Source organism: Lactuca virosa, chromosome 2 (assembly GCF_052849685.1).
Source record: "Lactuca virosa cultivar CGN04683 chromosome 2, Lactuca_virosa_CGN04683_v6, whole genome shotgun sequence".
Lineage (NCBI taxonomy): Eukaryota > Viridiplantae > Streptophyta > Magnoliopsida > Asterales > Asteraceae > Lactuca > Lactuca virosa.
The window spans coordinates 89,605,423-89,626,836 of NC_136427.1; the positions used below are offsets into that span (position 1 = coordinate 89,605,423).

General features: G+C 35.5%; 1 protein-coding gene across 1 annotated transcript; it reads right to left on the reverse strand.

Annotated features, from left to right (window-relative positions):
* Positions 1–3,028: 3,028 nt before the first annotated feature.
* Positions 3,029–4,028, reverse strand: LOC145157600 (uncharacterized). The gene is made up of 3 exons (XM_079076626.1): positions 3,492–4,028; positions 3,334–3,385; positions 3,029–3,240 (listed from the first exon to the last, which is right to left on the reverse strand). Exons 1-3 carry the CDS (start codon positions 4,026–4,028, stop codon positions 3,029–3,031), a joined length of 801 nt encoding a protein of 266 aa, XP_078932752.1.
* Between the last annotated feature and the right edge of the window lie 17,386 nt (positions 4,029–21,414).

The following is a 21,414-nucleotide window of genomic DNA, read 5'->3' on the forward strand; positions in this document are numbered from 1 at the left end:
ATCGGATTATAGAGCAGCAACAAATGATGACATTAATGCAGATGGTTGTTGTTTTGTTAGGGGCTATATTATTCATGTTTGCTCTAGTAGTATACAAGATTTAATAGCAGTTGGTTGTTATGCCACTAGTATTGTGATCTTGAAATATGTAGCTTTTGATGGTATGAAATATGTAGCTTTTGATGGTATTTGATACTTTGGTAGGTATATGTAATGTTAGGATTGTAATTTGTAATGTTTGGATGTTAATTGCAATGTATCGATGTTAATTTGTAATGTATGGATGTTAACTGGAGTACAAGTTGGTTTGTTTTGTAAGTATATTGCATAAAATGGTATTGCAGTAAATGGATGTTAATTGCAATGTTGGATGATTAATTTCAGTAAATGGAATTTGGAGTACAAAAAATGGTAAGTGGTATTAATTTGGAGTAGAAGGTGTTGAATGGTAACAATCGGTGAATGGTAATAATTGTAATTTCATTAAATGTAGCAAGTGGTATGAATTTGGAGTAGATTAAATTAAAATGGTAATTGGTATGAGTTTGTAGTACATGTTTACTTACATACTACCAATATGTATCCATTACAAGTGTAATTGGTATGAATTTGTAGTTGGTATGAATTTGTAGTACAAGTTTAATTAAAATGGTAATTGAATTAAAATGGTAATTGGTATGAATTTGCAGAAACAATTCGTGAATGGTAACAATTCTAAAAGATTGAACATAATATAGAAGGGGATGTATCCATTACATATAGTTTAATTACATACTACCAATATGTAGCATCCATCCATTTGTACCAAAATGCCTAAACAATGCACAAAAAAGGCAACCTAAATGGTAACAATTGGATGCATGCTGCAATCAAAATGCCAAAAAACAAAGTTTACAAAAGTGGCAACCTATACCATTCCCACTACACCCCCATCCCCCTTCTTGCTAACAAACTACTCCAAGTTGATTGGCTTTACAGAAGAAGAACCACCACCATCTTTGTCATAGACACCCTTCCTTAGCTTTATCTTGGTAATCCTCTCAGATGTTTTCCTTGTTCTCCTAACCATTGGGACAACCTCATGTCCTTCATCATCACCCTGATTTTCCTCATCATCACCCAATTCTTCAACACCACCTTCAGTTCCATCAGCATCACCTTCAGGTCCATCACCATCATCAACTTCTCCACCACCATGAACTTCCTCATCACCATCACCAACAGCTTCATATCCAGCACCATGATCAGGTCCAGAACCATGAACTTCTCCATCACCATCACCAATAGCTTCATCTCCAGCACCTTCAGCTCCACCATCCAGACCAACATCATCATTAGAATGATGACCATCAATGAAATCATTTACATCCTAGTGTAAAAAGATATAATTAGTTCACAAAAATCACCAGAAAAATTGTTAATTATTAAAAGATAATAGTTCTTACCAGTTCAACTGGTGGGGAATCATCCAATTCCACTTGTACCCGTGACATAGCTTCTATTTCTGCCATGCTATAACCAGCTTCTAACATATTAGCAATGTCTTCAGGTCTTATTTGTATCTTCCCTGTGAGAATATCATCCTCTTTGCCCTCAGTAAACTCAATAACATCATTATCTTCCACCTCATTGTCACCATTTAGTGGACTGGACTTTGTTTTGTTTGTGAAGTTAACCTCTTGTAAAATTGCATCAATACCTTATTCAATTTCATCATTTATTGATTTAAGCTTCCAAACAATACTGGATCCTACTTGCCCAAAAGTGTCACTACCTTCCATCACACTTGTTTGACTAGTTCCTCCTTCTTGCATCATATGACCATCTTGAATATGAATTACTGGAACTTCCTGCACAACACTTTCTTCCTGCACAACACCTTCTTCCTACACCACACCTTCTTCTACAACATTAGGAACTTCTACAACTGGAACTTGTTGAACCACACTTTGACCCACATTATAACCTTCTTGCATGACATTTTCACCCATCACATTTTCACCCTCATCAGCAACTGGAACTTGTTGAACCACACTCTCTTGAGTACCTATAGTTGGAGTATAATTCCCAGTTTTTGCAGAACCAATCCTCCCACCACCTCTCCTTGTGCACAACTTCTTCCTAGGTACATCAATACTATTTCTCCTAAATCTTTTAGAACCTGCCTGTTGCTGATTTTTTCTTGGACTCATCCTTAATGTGTTATGTTTTCTTGGACTCCTTCTCACTATGTTAGAGCATGAAGGTTGACTTGGGACATTTGGTTGACCAGGGGTTGTAGTATTGTTTTCTCTCATTCTCTCATTTAGTGACTGGTTAGGAACAGATACATGGGGGATGGGATGTTTTCTTGGCCTTCCTGTCTTCTTTGGTGGGGGAGGCACATATTGTTTTCTCTCATTCTTACATGCCCTCTTGTTATGACCATATTCCAAACAATTACCACATCTGGTAGTTCTTGCAACCTTCACTTTTGTTGTTGAAAACTTGCTCTCCTTTTCGCTGGCATGCCTCTTTCTTTTGGTAGCAGGCCTACCAGGCATCCTCCTAGACATTGGAGGCAATGGCTTAATGTACTCAGTTTGGGCCCAAAGATTTCTGCCATTAACAGGTTCAATGTTTGTTGAGTAACATTGCCTAAGTTTCTCTTTAGAGAAGTATGCATTGATGTATGCATTTGGTGTTTGATGGATAAAATTAATTGTTGCATTTGCATGCAGACAAGGGATGCCAGCCAAATCCCACAGCCTAAATGAACAGGTCATATCATCTAAGTCCACCTTATAACTGTCACACCCTCTTCTGGCCTCAAACACATGCCCTTGACTATTAATTATTCCCTATAACCTACAATCAAGTATCTAGTTAGTAACAATAATTAATGATTAAGACAAGTTTTAGAAAGCATAAAATAATACCTCATATTTTCCCACATCTATTCATTTTTTTTCAAAATTTTTGGACAAACATTTGAATTCCACTTTTCACTTTCCTCATTCATGTAAGCAAACATGCCCATGATATAAATCTATATCTCTTCAAGCATGGCGATCAAAGGTTTTTTCCTAGCATCCAATATTATTGAGTTGAAGCACTCTGAGATCCCATTCTCAACTGCTTCACATGCATAGCCTGATCCAAAATAGGCTCTACACCATGTTTCTGGTTGCTTTGACATCAAGTATTCATATGCAGAAGGGTTCAATTTCTTGATGCTTTCCATATGCCTCTTGAAGTCACCTTGTGTTCAACTCATAGAGGCAGCCCAAAACAACTTCTTATATTCCAAACCCGTGAAAGCCTTTCTAAAGTTGGCATAAATGTGCCTAGCACAATTCCTGTGTTCAACATGAGGCGGTATATCTTTCACAGATTCAAGCAGACCCTACAAGACAATCATTTAAGTAGTTTAATAGAGGAGAAATATGTAATAAGATAATTGTGCAATTAAGTAGAGGACAAGTATGTAAAATTTTACCTTGTGTCACTACCAAACCTCTTCCACTATCAAGATCTAAATCATCCCTTAGAAGCTCAAGGAACCATGTCCAGTTGGCCTTATTCTCAACATCCACAACAGCCCAAGCAATTGGGTACACCTGATTATTGGCATCTCTACCTATGGTTGTCAATAACTCACCCTTTACTGCTCCCTTCAGAAAGCACCCATCCAAACGAATAACTCTTCTACACCTTCTTTTCCATCCTTCACATATAGCTTTGAAACCAATATAAAACCTATGAAAATAGTTTATCCCATCTGGATTGACAGTTAAACACACCTTACATGTAGATCTTGGATTGGATCTTAACAACTCTTGTGCATAATCCCATATTCTGGCATAATGTTCAGTCAATTTACCTTCAATTAGCTCCTTGGCCCACTTCTTGGCCCTACGATATTGGCCTATAGACACATCACACCTAAACCTTTGTCTGATGTCAGTAATCATCTCTTTAAGCTTCACCTTAGGTTTATTTGCAATTTCAATTATGTAGTGTCTACCTATCCATTCAGGAGTAACCATAGAGCTAAGTTAGAACTTCCTACCACAAACATGAGTAGCTTCTAAAGTCTTGATTTGAATAGATCTTTCATTGAACATCCATGAGGCATACAGTCTGAAAGGGCAACCATTATCCTCATTTCTTTTCCCACATCTTACAAGTATTCTTTGTTAGATTAGTGTCTAAGTCCATAACTATTTTGGTATGTACTTGACCCGATTATAAGCATGGTCCTTTTGGGTTGCCTTCACCATAGCAATATGTAGGATGAATTAAGGAGAGAGAAAGGTTTAATTATGATTTATTAATATATTATGAGAATAATATATTAAAGGAGAAATCATATTGTTTAATTAATATTAGTCAAGAATTAATTAAGAATTAATTTTGTGGCTAAAAGAGATTAATTAAATTAAGGGGACTGATATTGTAATTATAAGATAGTAACAAAGTTGGGCTTAGGATCCATTAGATGGAAATGGACGAATTCTATATGGAGGTCCATAGAGAAATCGTCCAAGGGCTTTCTGGAATGGTCCATTGGACTGCTTAAGGCCTAAGCAGTCAGATTAGGGTTTCCTAGTTGAAAACCCTAATAGCCTACATGTATATAAAGGACCCCTATGCTCCAAAAACGTGGTGAACTAATCCTTTAGGGTTTCCAGCCGTTTTTGGAGCCTCCTCTCTCCTCCCTCTTCATCCAAGTTGCTTAGTGGTGTTTGTGACTTCATTAGAGGTGCAACACTTGAGGCACTAAGCTTTCTGAAGCCAAGGATTGATTGTTATTGCTATATAACAATCAAAGGTAAGATCTAAACCCTAATTTCAGTTATAGTTTATTAGATCTAGGGTTTATGGCTTTGGATTATGAATTACATGTTCATTAGACAAACTAGATCCAAAGCTATTAGGTTTGCATGTACACCATAGGATTGATGTATTGCTTGAAACCCATCAGTGGTATCAGAGCCTAGGGCTGTTTGTTAGTGAATTTGATGCTTATTTGATCAAAAATTGGCTGAAAATCAAAATTTTTGAGTTTTTTCGACTTGACTCGTCGAGTCAACAGGGTGACTCGCTGAGTCCATAGTGAATTCGACGAGTCCAAGCCTGACTCGACGAGTCAGCAAGTCTGGCAGCGCTTTTTGGCGATTTTCTTGCTGTTTTGGCTTGGGATACTTACCATAAACGTTTTTAATTCATAAGATCTGATTTTTATTGATATTGGGTGATTATCCTTGCCAAAATAGAAGATAATTGTCAAAATTTAGATAATCTTTTGTTTTATTAGATAAAGATTGATTATTTGTAATTTAGATTTGAATTATCTTGTGAAATAGTTTCAATTTTCCCCTTTAGGTTTTATAGTTTAAATTTGAACATAAAAGTTTTGTTTTTGAAATTTAAATAGTTAAACCCTAATGTTTTGAAAGATTTCAAAATTTTCCCTCAAGTTTTGGAATTTAAATTTTTGATTAAAAGTTTAATTTTGAAATATTTAAATTCTAAACTCTAGTGTTTTGAAATGTTTCAAAACTTGCCCTCAAGTTTTGGAATTTAAAAGTTAATTAAAAGTATAATTTTGAAATGTTAAATTCTAAAATCCTCGTATTTTTGAAAAAGTTCAAATTACACCCTTATGGTTTTATTAATTAATTAAAGTGTATAATTAAAAGAGATTTAATAATTCCATAAAGTTTTGGTTTACATTTGATTAAATTAAAAGTATAATTTATTAAATTGAACCACCTAGTATTTTAAAAGTGTAAAATACACCCTATACTATATATATGTAACATTAAAAGTCTAATATTATATATATGAGTAAAGAGTCAGTCTTACCGTTAGTAGGCCTCATTCACGAAGCTAGTCTATAAGGGGTGTTTAAGGAAATTGCCTATAAAATGGCGATTGAATGGGTATCCACTCTTACCCACCGCACTCTTGACTAGTGGAGGGTCGTTAGCCGAACGGGTAGGATAGGACGAAACCTTCCATTATAAGTATAATGAAGTACAAAGTAACTACATGCTTTTACAAATTCCCAAATTCTAGTTACTTTAGGCAAAATGTGAAATTGTATGCTAATCCATGGAATTACACTTCGTACCCTTGTCAAACGTTAGTGGAGCATGTGTGGTTAACCGGCACACTAATTTGGGATTGACATTGGTGGCGAAGGGTGGCTCGATGTTTATCATAGATCAATGGAGCGTGTGTGGTTAACCGGCACATTGATTAGGTGATAGTATCATTGAGTGCATCACGTAGATTTGTATGGTTATTCACACCTTGTTTGTGATCCTCGGCATCCCAGTCACAAATAGAAGGGCATAATCGAGATTAAACATGCCATTGAAAAGTTCAATGAATCTCAAAAGATCTAGGAGTTTCAATTCATTTAAAACTTAAACCTTCTTTTTCGTTTTTCATGGTGGAAATTGGTAAATCGTCATTTACCTACCTTCAAATATTCTGCAACTAGATTACGGCATCCCTCTTTTGTTGGGATTTTGAGCATTCTAACACTCCTAAGTGTACATGCAACCCTAAATACCTTGGATCTATGTTTTCTCTAATATACATGCAAATATGAACTTTCCAAGGTATTCATCCTAACTAGCATAATAACATTGATTTATATGAATATATCAAGTTACAATTCATACATTTTCTAGTGTAGCTTGACTCCATGGGGCTTCAGTGCCTAGTGCCTCAAATGTGACACCTCAAATGGCTCACACAACATCAAATGCTCTTGGAATAACTTAGAGAGAAATCCACACTTCAAGAAATCGGCTAGCCCTTCATATCACACACTAGTGCCGATTTTGGTGAATAATATGATGCTTATATAGTATGTTACAATTAGGGTTACACCATGTAAACCCTAATTGTCATGACCTTTCATTTCCATGACCCATGGGTTATGTAACCTCCATGGAGCATCCATGGAGTATCCTATGGGTTTAACCCAAATTTATTATCCATGGAGCTTTGGCCCACTATATAAGTTATGGATGATTTACACAATCAACCCATATATTTAATTAGTCTTCTTTTGATCACATAATTAATTCCAAATTAATTCTTGATCAATACTAATTAAATATTATTATTCTTATTATTATTATATTAGAACTTATAATATATTAATAACCATAAGTGTCTTATTTCTCTCATTTAGGCTATCCAAGTGCATGATGCCATGCAACCCAAATGGACCATGCCTGGTCGGGTCAAGTACATACCAAATATAGTTATGACTTAGACACTAATCCAACAGTCTCCTACTTGGATAAGTCTAAAACTATTATTTCGTATAACTTCAAGAACCAACTGGCAATCGTAGCTCTCAAAAGCCGCTGTCGAACTCTGACCTTGTAACTGAACTCTGACCTTGTCAATGACTTGTCCATTAGATAAGGGATCATATATTCCTCCATTCTAGAAATCATATGGACTGAGACATGGATTATAAATCATTCTCTCTGTCCATCTGTTGTTTCCCGATTTCCGATTCATGATGACTGACTGATTGAACAAATCAAATCAGTCCTGGCTTGGCCAAGCACTCACATGTGTCATCACTAAATCATCGAGGGGCCAACATATATCGCTTTTATCCCGAAGGTAAAAGGAATGGATAAACTTCGACTCATATGGCTTGTTCTACTACTTGTTGAATCATACACAAAGGCACGTTTTATAACATCGAGTTACCAATGCGTTTTCACGCAATCAATGTACAACCAACTCATAGTAACAACTCATATCTCTAGGTTTGAAGAATATAAGATATTATCGTCTCATGATCACTCGTGATAAAATCCATGAAGTGATTCTAATGAGCGCGGGTTGAATCCAATACTCAGAACTTATGAGCACTCATGAGTGTTGTAGCACAACTTTGTCCACCAACTTGGACCTCTACAAGCCAACCCATGACAGTCTTGATTCATATCTACTTCCAACATATGACCGACTGTGGATGGTTTTGAATAACTTAGTCATTCCAGAAGAATAACCTAGTTATTATGGAAGTCAAAACGTGCAAAGTGAAACACAAGAATAAATGAATCAAATATGGTATCCAACCCTATGAATATAAATAGACCACTTTTATTTATCACCGTACTGATTACTCATTATTCATTGTTTCGGTTTTATCAACTTTATACTTGAATTAAAACACTAGTTGTCCCATGCTCCAAGCATGTACACTATGTTTTTCTAAACAATAGATTTGCCATACACCAAGTATGCACTCTATGTTTGTCTATGATCCTTACTTTGTGAAATAAACCAATTGACCAAATTTTCAATGATTCTAATTTCACACTCCCAAATCGAAATCTTGTTAGGCTTTAAACTTAAATGCACTACCCTCTTGCAATGAATGTGTACAAAGTCACAAAGACTTGTCAACAACCATTACAGGGTATTCCAATGAAGAGCAATTCCATGGAAACGATGTCTCAAATTCAAAGCGCATTGCTTTGAACATGCTTCTTGCATTAAGTTTCTTTAACCTTACACAGATTGCTTCCACCTATGAAGACAACTCTATATTCCCATTTTGACTACCACTTCTGAACAAGAGTTGCCTCTTTTCAGACTATGTCAATATGGCCCTTCCAAAATTTACACTATACTTCCAACTGTCCTTGAGCAACCAATCTTTGGTAAACCTTAGATTGTCCTCGACAATTGCTTAATCACTTTAGTCATATCCAATTCTAGACATTTTCCTCCTTAATGCCCCAAGGCATTTGGAAAATTCATAAAGAATAAATATTATAGCACATGTAATCGATCTTGTACCCAAAGTAAATGGGACACGATTCATGATGTTCCACATAAAGACATGGTTCTAGACCAGTCTTTTGCCATAATAATTTTTGTTTGCCATATTCTCAAAATTTGACTATGAAAAGGGATGCCGTAATCATAATCAAATTTTGAGAACGCAATATATATGAATTTTCTTAAGTTGAACCAATCCAACATGAAATTCATATATATATATATATATATATATATATATATATATATATATATATATTCTTGACTAAAGACGATTAAAATCTCAATATAATCCTTTTAGAATTGAAATGAAGTATAATTTCCTCTCCCTTAATTATAGCAAAACAACTTTTTCAACCCCTGCAACTTCACGAATTGAAACTTTTGTTTTCTATAATTAACATTGCTAACTTGCAATACTTATCATAATTATCATGCTCCCACTAACATGATGATTATCAGTATAATACTTATGCTCCCACTAGCTTTGACATGTATTCAGAAATTAGTGGACTTCTAGAAATCAATACTTAATTGACTTTCTTACCAAAAGTTCAAATTTCTGATACTAGATTGCTTTGATAAGACTTTATCAAAATCATACACCTTATTGTAGATAGCTCACTGGTGTGTCTAAACAATTTAAGAACTATGAAAAGGGATGTCGTAATCATAGTCTTAATTGGTTAGACCTTTGCTATTTCTCATAAGTCCATGTTAGTGTGCTCTACTAACGACTTTGAGAATGCAAAGATTACTATCTACTTAAAAATCTACTTAGTGAAAGTGTTTCCTCACCATCATTTTCATGAATCGGAGAGAAACCTTATGACACTTAGATTTTTATGGTGTATGAGTTCCTACCCATATGAATTTGTCAAAACCATAATCACAAGACAAGGTTAGTGACAAATCCAAACTCATATGGATTGAACTTGTGCAATCTTAAGTTCTTGTCACCTGGCAACACAAGGGCCTGCCATAGCTTCCAAGTAGCTGTGCAACCAATTGAGAACTCTCAGAACTACTATGCAAAGTCAACTTGAATAGGCACAGAAATGTCAACACGATATGTTATACACCTCAAGTCATGTGCTAGTGAAGAATTCCAGGTTTTATTCTTGATTAGGTCTTGAAACTTTCAAGAGCTTTAGGACTCCCACTGTCCTCTTGACATATAAGACTCACTTGCCAAATATACAAGAGATAGTGCAGATTCTTTATCAAGACAAACACTTCACACAATTGGTCTAAGTTGGTCTCTATTTTATCCAAAACATCACAACTTACCAATTTCAAATGTACAAGAGTAGATAACCTTTTACTCTTACATTTGACTAGTGTTAATAAACCTTCTTTAAGATATGTCACTCAAGTTACAATCTTGGAGTATGACTCTAAGAATTGTTTTGGAACGAAGTATGACCTTAGAGGATCAATTGTGATATGGTATCTTAATCATTAAGATGATCATAAACATGATACTAAAGTACTCTCCCATCTTTTCAGATTTGAGAAACTTTTATCTTTCTGCCTAATTTGATTCTTCTCATTCGTTCTGCCATACATCGAAATTTTTCAATGTATCAGAATTACACTTAAACTTGTAAGTGTAACCATATTTACTAAACTTTAGTAAAACATGACGAATAGTTTTATCGATCTTTTGTGGTGGACTTTGACTAGTGCACAAGAATGTGTACTTGATTCCTTAGTCCTTCACTTGACTCACATATACATGTGAACAAGGAACTAGTCTTAATTTTCCAAAGCTGAAAGTTCTCATTCATCATACTATACAACTTGCATGATTCCAAGTTTCGGTCCAATTGAAACTTGGGTGATGAGAAACTTTCCTTATTTGGTAAATTTAGACACTACCACAAATGAAAGAATCAAAACCATTTTCCTATATTACTAGCAATGGAATCATATAAGCAACAATTTTTTCACAAATGCTATTGTAAGGATACTTAAAATAAATAAAATAAAAAAATTTCCTTTTATTTTAAAAACTTTGCGGAAAGACTTATCCTTACAATCCATATGAAAACCTTGTTGTTATTTATTCCTAAGCAATGTGTCATAACTCCTAAGTAATAGCTTCAAAATTCTGATGCGATCGAAATCTATCTTCGCGATCAGAAGCAGCATATACTTCCTTTAAGCTTTCTCTCTTTTCTTTTATTCTTATAACATCACCATGTGACCCAGTCACATCATGTAACAAGAATCTCAGAATAGAAACTTAACAGAGTTAGATAGTGGACTTTACCTGAAGTAGAGTCAAACTTCTTGACTTGATCAACCTTATGATCTTTCAGGTAAATAGGCAGCTTCGCATTAAATGCCCCTTCCTTAGGCAAGAGAAACATATGGACTCTTTGGGAATGGTGTACTAGACTATCACAGACTTGCCTTTCTCTTTACCATTTGGTCAACCGAGTTGACTATGGCCAATCCCTTTCCATTGGGAAGAGAATGCTTTTCTGGATTTCCTGTGTCACTATTGTCCCTGTCCATAAAGTTTTGGGAAGTTGATCTCCTAATCAAATTTGCTTTACTAGTACACCAAATCATTTCTGATTTAGCAGCACCAAGCAAATAGTTAAGATCATTAAGGGTCTTGTCATAGTCTATTTCATAGGAGTCCCAAAGGAATTCACTATGTGACTTAGAAAGTGATTGAACATCCAACTTTCTCAAGACTTTGACATCCAACTCTCCCGGCTTGTCAATATGTGACTTCATCTCCAAGATGTGATCACACCTAGACCTTGCCTTGCCAATAGGGCTTGAGTGACCTTGAACTTTTCAAGAACTTGTGAGTTAGGGAGAATAACTGGAGGAGGTGAAAGAAGTAAAGTTCCAAGAGATTTGGGAAGATCATAGATGTCTGAACTTAGACATCTTTTGGGAGATATTCAAGATAGTTGATCTAAAGTCCTTAATATGACACCCAATATGAAATATTAAGGCTAGGACCCAACAAACTATTTTATAACTTAGAAGAGGGATGCCGTAATCCAAGCTATAAAATATTTGAAGGTAGGTGAATGACGATTCACCAATTTCCACCAAGATAAATGAAATGTATTATTAGGTTTTAATTGGATTTAAAACTCCTAGATCTTTTGAGATTCATTGAATTTTTCAATGGCATGTTTCAATCTCGAGTGTGCCCTTCAGGTTTTGTGACTGGGATGTCGAGGATCACAAAACAAGGTGTGAAGTAACCATGCAAATTACTTGGTACCCTTAAGTGTTTACCCCTCAATCGATGCGCCGGTTAACCACACACGCTCCATCGATACTATGATAAACATTAATTTACCCTTTGCCTACTTTGTTAAATCCAGGTTAGTGTGCCGGTTAACCACACACGCTCCACTAACGGTTTAAACAAAGTGCAAAGTGTAATTTCATGGATTAGCACCTTATTCACATTTTCCTAAGTAACTAAGATTGGGAATTAATAAAAGGTTTAGTTACTTAGTATTTATCATTAATACTTTTAATGAAGGGAGAATTATAGTCCTTGTCCTACCTGTTCGGCTAACGACCCTCCACCAGTCAAGGAAGCGGTGGGTGAGAGTGGACACCCATTAAGCTGTCATTTTATAAGCAACAACCTTATACCCCCCTTATAGACCAGCTTCGTGAATGAGGCCTACTAATGGTAAGACTGACTTGCTCTTATACATATATATAAATATTATTAACTTATAATATTATAAAGTATAAGGGTTGAATTTTAACTTTTAAAATTCTAAGGGCTAACTCGGAATTAAAGTATTCATAAGTGAAAACTTTTCAAATTCCAAAACTTGAGGGCAAGTTTTGAAACTATTCAAAACTAATTAATTCCATAACTTATGTGTTTAAAGTAGTTTTAATTAAAAGACTCTTCAAGTTCCATAACTTGAGGACAAGTTATGGAAGACTTTAAACTAATAAAAGAATGTAACTTTTCTTTATTTTGTAACTTATGGAATTAATTAAGGTTACATATTTTATTTCTTAATGAAGTGACTCTTGAACCTCCATAACTTGAGGACAAGTTATGGTGTCATAAACCATTTAATGAGGACAAGACTCTTCATTTTGTAACCATTGCCAACTTTTATGAGTTTTATGAAACTTAAATGTGACTTTTCATATAACTTGAGGACAAGTTACAAAAACACATTTTAGAATCAACTCTTAGATTAAAATGGATTGAAAACACATAATCAATTAACTTTTCTATTAATCTAAGCAACTCATATGAACAAAGATAATTCACATCAAACTTTTTCAAGTAATTAGCATAACTTTTAAACTAATACACTACATGAATCTATTGACAATTATCTTTGAAATTGGATTAGCATGAACATTACCACATCAAAAACAAGTTTATAAGTCCAAAAACATCTAAGGGTAATGTTCCTAGTCCATTTCTAGCCAAAAAAACTCGAAGATATGCAGGGGCTCCTACTCGTCGAGTGTATGAACCTACTCGACGAGTAGGATGATTTTCTCCATGGACTTGGCGAGTTCATCAGTGGACTCGGCGATTCCAGTACCCAGAATGCCCGAAATTCGACTTTTTCAGCATTTTTTCAGCAATTTGCATCAAGTATAATTGAAAACAAGCCTTAGCTCTGATACCACTGTTGGGATTTTGAGCATTCTAACACTCCTAAGTGTACATGCAACCCTAAATACCTTGGATCTATGTTTTCTCTAATATACATGCAAATATGAACTTTCCAAGGTATTCATCCTAACTAGCATAATAACATTGATTTATATGAATATATCAAGTTAGAATTCATACCTTTTGTAGTGTAGCTTGACTCCATGAGGCTTCAGTGCCTAGTGCCTCAAATGTGACACCTCAAATGGCTCACACAACATCAAATGCTCTTGGAATAACTTAGAGAGAAATCCACACTTCAAGAAATCGGCTAGCCCTTCATATCACACACTAGTGCCGATTTTGGTGAATAATATGATGCTTATATAGTATGTTACAATTAGGGTTACACCATGTAAACCCTAATTGTCATGACCTTTCATTTCCATGACCCATGGGTTATGTAACCTCCATGGAGCATCCATGGAGTATCCTATGGGTTTAACCCAACTTTATTATCCATGGAGCTTTGGCCCACTATATAAGTTATGGATGATTTACACAATCAACCCATATATTTAATTAGTCTTCTTTTGATCACATAATTAATTCCAAATTAATTCTTGATCAATACTAATTAAATATTATTATTCTTATTATTAATATATTAGAACTTATAATATATTAATAACCATAAGTGTCTTATTTCTCTCATTTAGTCTATCCAAGTGCATGATGCCATGCAACCCAAATGGACCATGCTTGGTCGGGTCAAGTACATACCAAATATAGTTATGACTTAGACACTAATCCAACATCTTCTAGGTTGTAGAATATTGTGTTGGGTCCTAGCCTTGATGTTTCATTTGGGTGTCACATCAAGCACTCTTATCAACTAACTTGAATTTTCTCCCGTTTTGTAGATGTCTGAATCTAACAATGGTCTTCCCAAATCCATTGGAACAAGCTTTCCAAATGAAGATGGCGTTCCAAGATACGATCAAGGAAATAAGAGTCATGCTTCACTTCCTCCACCTCCTCCAATTATTCTCCCTAACCCACAAGCTCAAAGACTTGAAAAGTTCAAGCGCACTCAAGCCCTATTGACAAGTAAACACGAAGATGGGAAACATGTGTGTGCACACGTCTTGGAGATGAAGTCACACATTGACAGGTTAAGGATGTTGGGTGTCGAGATTTCAGGTGAGTTGGCTGTTGACTGGGTTCTTCAGTCGCTTCCTGAATCGTATAGTGAGTTCGTAAGAGAGTACTATACGATGGTTCATGACGTGACCCTCGTTGATTTGACCTATTTGCTTATTGATGCTGAATCAGCGATGATTTGGTGCACTGGTCAAGCAAACTTGATTGGTCGATCAAAATCCCATGCTTCATTGGACACTAGCTACATTGGAAGTCCAGAAAGGGTTGAGACTGTCCCTTGCTATGTACCAAAGGAGTCCATTTGCTTTTACTGCCAAGAGAAGGGGCATTGGAGACGAAGCTGCCCTGTTTACCTGAGAGATCTGAGAGATGGGAGAGTCAAGATGTATGGCTCTACTTCAGGTAAAATCCATTAACTAACTCTATAAGTTCCTATTCTTTGATATGTGATGTGATAAGATTACATTTTGAAGTTTTGCAGGATCGAAGAAAAGAGAGGAAGCTTAAGGAAGAAGCGTGCTGAATCTGATCATGAAGAAATGGATTTCGATCGCATGGATTCGAAGATCAGATTTTTGAGTTGCTACTCTAGAGTTAGGATAGATTGATAAGAAATATGTAATAGCATAGTTTTTCAGTTGAATTACATTGTAAGGACAAATTTTTCCACAGTAAAATAAATTTTGATTTTGTCTTACTTATTTATCCTTGCAATGGTGTGTATGAAAAATTGATGTTTAATTGTTTCTACTATTAGCAATAATGGATTTGATTCTTAATTGTGTTATTTGTGGAAATGTCAAGAATTTGCCAGACAAAGGAAGATTCTCATCGCCCAAGTTTCAATTGGACAGAAACTTGGAATCATACAACTTGGTTGCGTGATGAATGAGAAACTTCATATTTGGAAATTAGACTAATTCTTTGACAAAGTGTCAAGAGAAGGACTAGGAGATCGAGTACACTAGGTTGTGCGTTGATCAAGTCCACCACAAGAGTGATAAACATATTCGTCATGATTTACTAAAGTTTAGTAAATATGGTTATACTTATAAGATTAAGTATAATTCTGAGTTGATTAATAGAGTTTCAATTAATAGCAGAACGAATAAGAAGAATCAAGTAGGCAGAAAGATAAAAGTTTCTCTATTCTAAGAAGAAGGGAGAGTACCTTCTATTGTGTTTTATGATAAGTCTTAATGATTAAGAACCATATCTCAATTGATCCTCCAAGTGAGTCTTAGTGTATTTGTATGTCTAAGAAGAGGAATCGAGAATTGTAGATATGGTTAAAATCAAGAAGTCAATCATACTTCGTTCCAACATCAAGTCTTAGAGTTATATTCCAAGATTGTGAATTGAGTGACAAGTCTTAAGTAGGTTTATAACACTCGTCAAATGTGGAATTCGGAAAAGTTTTCTTATTCTTGTACATTTGAAATTGGTAAGTTTTGATGTCTTGGATAAGACAAAGACCAACTAGGACCAATTGTGTGAAGTGTTAAAACCTGATAAGAAGATACACTTACTCTTGAATATTTGTTTGTCGAGAAATATTTCTTGACAAGAGAACCTAATATGTCAAGCAGTCAGTGGGATTCTTAATGGTCTTGAAAAGTTTCAACAACATATCAAGAGTAAACCTAGTTAATCATCACTAGCGCACGACTTGAGGTTTATAACCTATCGTGTTGACATTATCTTGTTTCTGCGCCATTCCAGTTGAGTTAATTGTGCATGTGAGTTCTATGAGTTCTCATTTGAATGCATAAAGACAAAGCACCTTGATCAATGGAAAGTACATTGATATGTAGGGGTGAGTTGCTTGGAAGACATGGTGGGCACTCGTGTTACAATGAGGCAAGAAATCAAGATTGAACAAGTTCAGTCCATATGGTTTTGAATTTGTCGCAAACTTTCGTTTTGACAAATTCACGTGGATAGGAACACATACATCATAAGGCAAAGATGTATGAGCTCAAAAAGCTTAGATAAAGGCTTATCAAAGCATTAGGTATTAGAAATATGAACTTAAGGAATTCAATAAGCATTGTTTTCTGGAAGTTCAATTGTTTTCTGAATACATGTCAAAGCTAGTGGGAGCATAAGTGTTATGCTAGTAAGAAAATAATCATCATGTTAGTGGGAGCATGATTATTATGGTAAGTATTGCAAGTTAGCAATATTAATTATAGAAAACAAAGATTCACTTTACAAAGTTGCAAAGGTTGAAAAGTTGTTTTGCTATAATTAAGGGAGAGAATATTATACTTCGTTTCAAAATTCGAAAGCTTAGATCGAGAAATGTTAACAAATTTAGTCAAGGATACATAGTGCATTCTCAAAATTCGATTATGATTACGACATCCCTCTTCATAGTTCGAATTGTGGGAACATGACACATAAAATATTATGGCAGAAGGTTGATAAAGTATCACGTCTTTATGTGAGACATTATGCATCGTGTCCAATACGCTTCGGGTATAGGATCGATTGCATATGCTATAATATTTGACCATTCTGAAATTTTCCAAATGCCTAGGGCATTAAGTGGGAAAAAGGACTAGAATCGGTTTTGACTAAAATAATTAAACAACTATCAAAGGACGATTTGAGGTTCACTGAGGATTTGTCGCTTGTGAGTAGTTGGAAGTATAGTACTGGATGGACTATATTGACATTATTATGAATAGATAGGATTCTATTAAGCATGAGTTGTCATATGGCAAATATGGAAACGTTTCCATTAATGGGAGTTGGATATTAAGAATCTATGTAGATTAGAAACTTTTATGCAAAAGGATGTTCAAAGGAATGTACTTTGAGTGAGAGACATCACATCTATAAAATTGTTTTGTAACAATTTCTGATAGAGAACTTAGTAATTTCATTAGCCAAGTCCTGGTGACTTTTGTGCTATGACTTTACGAAAGGGTCGTTGCATAAAATATTAGAATCTAACATATTCTAATAGTGGCAAGAACCTTGTATTCTTACACTAATGATAAGGATTAGGGATTGTGAAATGAGTTTCATTGGAAAAGGTTTTCAATTGATCTAATTTTACAAAGTATGGACCATAGGAAACCAAAGTGTGCATGCTTGGAGCATGGGACAATTGTGGTTATAATTCGAGTAATAAGTTGAGTTTCTAAAATAGTAAGCAATGAATAATGAGTAATCAATATGGTGTTTAAATAAAAGGGTTTTATTTACGCTCAAAAGTTTTGGGGCCATATAGGATTAATATTATTATTGCGTTTCACTTTGCATGTTTTGACTTCCAGAATAACTGGGTTATTCGAACGTCCACAGTCGGTCATACGTTGGAAGTAAGTATGAAGGAATACTGTCATGAATTTGTCTGTAGATTGTCTAAAGTGTTTAGACATAGCACAAGTTTGCTGCAGAGTTCATGAGTGCTTTAATAAGATTAAAGTATTGGATTAAACCCACGCTCACTTAAATCACTTCATGGATTTATCATGGGTGATTAGTGAGACGATAACATTGTATATTCTTGAAACCGAAATGTGTGAGTTGTTATTTGCTGGTCGGTTGCACATTGACGATAAGTAAACGCACCAGTAACTTGGTGTTATAAAACTTATTGTTGTGTGTGATTTGATTAGTAGGTGCAAGCAAGCATTTGAGTCGAAGTTTATCCATTCGTTTTACCCAAAGTGGGATAAAAGCGATATCTGTGGGCCCCTCGATGATTTAGTGATGACACCCTAAGCGCTTGGCTAATCCGGGACTAAGTTGATGTGTTTAATTGTAGTCTGTTGTCAGCCGTCATGAATCGGAAGTCGGTAAACAATACATAGATAGAAAGAATGATTTAAATCCATGTCTTGTGTCTATACGATATCTTGTAGAATGGAGGAATATATGATCCCTTATCTAAAGGACACGTGTATCTGATAAGATCAGAGTTGACAGCGGCTTTTGAAAGCTACGATTGCTGATCAGGTTCTGAAGTTATGCAAAATAGTTATTAGACTTATCTAAGTGGGAGACTGTTGGATTAGTGTCTAAGTCCATAACTATTTTGGTATGTACTTGACCCGATTGTGAGCATGGTCCTTTTGGGTTGCCTTCACCATAGCAATATGTAGGATGAATTAAGGAGAGAGAAAGGTCTAATTATGATTTATTAATATATTATGAGAATAATATATTAAAGGAGAAATCATATTGCTTAATTAATATTAGTCAAGAATTAATTAAGAATTAATTTTGTGGCTAAAAGAGATTAATTAAATTAAGGGGACTGATATTGTAATTATAAGATAGTTACAAAGTTGGGCTTAGGATCCATTAGATGGCAATGGACGAATTCTATATGGAGGTCCATAAAGAAATCGTCCAAGGGCTTTCTGGAATGGTCCATTGGACTGCTTAAGGCCTAAGCAGTCAGATTAGGGTTTCCTAGTTGAAAACCCTAATAGCCTATATGTATATAAAGGACCCCTATGCCCCAAAAACGTGGTGAACTAATCCTTTAGGGTTTCCAGCCATTTTTGGTGCCTCCTCTCTCCTCCTTCTTCATCCAAGTTGCTTAGTGGTGTTTGTGACTCCATTAGAGGTGCAACACTTGAGGCACTAAGCTTTCTGAAGCCAAGGATTGATTGTTATTGCTATATAACAATCAAAGGTAAGATCTAAACCCTAATTTCAGTTATAGTTTATTAGATCTAGGGTTTATGGCTTCGGATTATCAATTGCATGTTCATTAGACAAACTAGATCCAAAGCTATTAGGGTTTGCATGTACACCATAGGATTGGTGTATTGCTTGAAACCCATCATTCTTGTACTGTCACACTTCTCAAAGTAGAGCTGATACCCATTGTGGACTGCGTAGTTTTGGATACAAAACTTTAGTTGTGTAACATTCTCAAAAATGTCACCAAATTTTGGTTTTATTTTGTCCCATCTTGTTTTTGGATCATGTATTATGTACTTGTTTATCACCTGTTCTTGCTCATCTTCATCTTCATCACTTTGTAAGTCACCACCATGATACACTTGTCCTCTTACATCATTAGTCAATGTTGGGTCAAAAATATGGTTTATACTTTACTTTTCTAGGCATTAATAGTTTCTGGTCGTGTAATATATTTTTGCAGTTGTATTTACGGCCCAATGGGTGTTTACGGCCGTAAACCCATTTACGGCCGTAAACCCATTTATGGCCCATATTCCCCAAGTATATATATATATATAGGTGTTATGTGGTTGAGGAGGGATTGATGAACAGAGAAGGAGTGTACGGCCAAGAGAGAGAGAAAGGAGCTTTAGTGTGTGTTAGTGTGTGTGAATCTTGTATCTGGATCTTCATTCTAATAAAATCATACAAGATTCATCATCTTCTTCTTCTCCTTCTCTTCTATTTGATCTAACATCATCCAATTGATTGGGATTCCGCACCATCAATTGGATCTGATTGATACACAAGCAGATTGGGGACTTACAATTGGTATCAGAGAAAAACCGGTGTCAAAGCAGCATTCAATCAAGTTTTTGGTTGTTTAAACGTATACTCCTCACTATTCGAGATTGGGTTTGGTGTTTTTGTTGCTAAAGGGATCGAATCTACTCCAAAATCGTGTTTTCAAAGAACTTCTGGGAGTTTACTGCCAAGAGATTACGGCCGTAAACTCAAGAACATTCATAGACCGTAAACTGTGTTCTTGGACCGTAAACAAAGCATCTTCAATAACCGTAAACTGTGTTCTTGAACCGTAAACAAAGCATCTTCAATAACTGTAAACACAAGACCGTAAACTCAGTTTACGGTCGTAAACACCTTGACCAGAAACTCATTTTTGACATTATTTCAGTTTTAATTTCTGATTTAAAATTTAATCATCAATGGATTCTCAAAGTCAAACACATGTTCATGAATTAGATACTATCATGGGCACAACCATACGTATTCCAAGACTGCTGTCTGCAGATGGTTTTCCTGAATGGAAATACCGGATTGAGAAGTACATTAAAATGAAAGACTTCAAAGTTTGGAGAAGCATCATTAAGGTTCCTGTCCGAATTACTATGACGATTGGAGGACAAGTGATTGACAAAGCAGTTGAGAACTATACATATGACGAATTTCAGAAAGTTGAAGAACAGGAAAGGGCTTTGGCCACTCTAACCATGGCCTTATCTCCTGATATAGCTCATGGTTTCAGAGAGTATACTTCAGCTAAAGCTTTGTGGGAAGCCTTGATTGAGGTGTATGAAGGAAATGAAGACATGAAGGAAAGCCGCCAGGATATGTTGCGACAGAAATTCAATATGTTTAACTACATTCCTGGAGAAACCCTGGAGGCACAGCTACAGCGATTCACAACTCTCACTACTGAGATGAGCATATATGGGATCTTCTTGACCAAGTCCGAGATAAATAAAAAGCTACTTAATGCTCTTCCAAAGTCATGGGACATGAATGTAGCTGTTATTAAGAAAACCAAGGATCTAAATCGCCTTACTCTTGCTGAAACAATAGCGATCATCAAAGCTTGTGATATTGATGATAAACAGCGAGAGATTAACCATGTGAGCTCGTATTCGACTGCAAATCTTGGAATCTCCTCTAACAATGCTCTTTCATCAATCATCTCTTCCTCAGTTCAAGCATTTGCTGTTCAACAACCTCAGATTCAAACCTTTACTACTGCGTCATCCATGCCTAATTCTCAAAGCCAGCCATTTGTCACTCCACAAGCTATTCCCTCCTCCAATGTGCTAGTTGTAGCCTCTTCCTCAAACACAAAGGAAAGTGATGAAAATCTTGTGCTCGCTACCGGC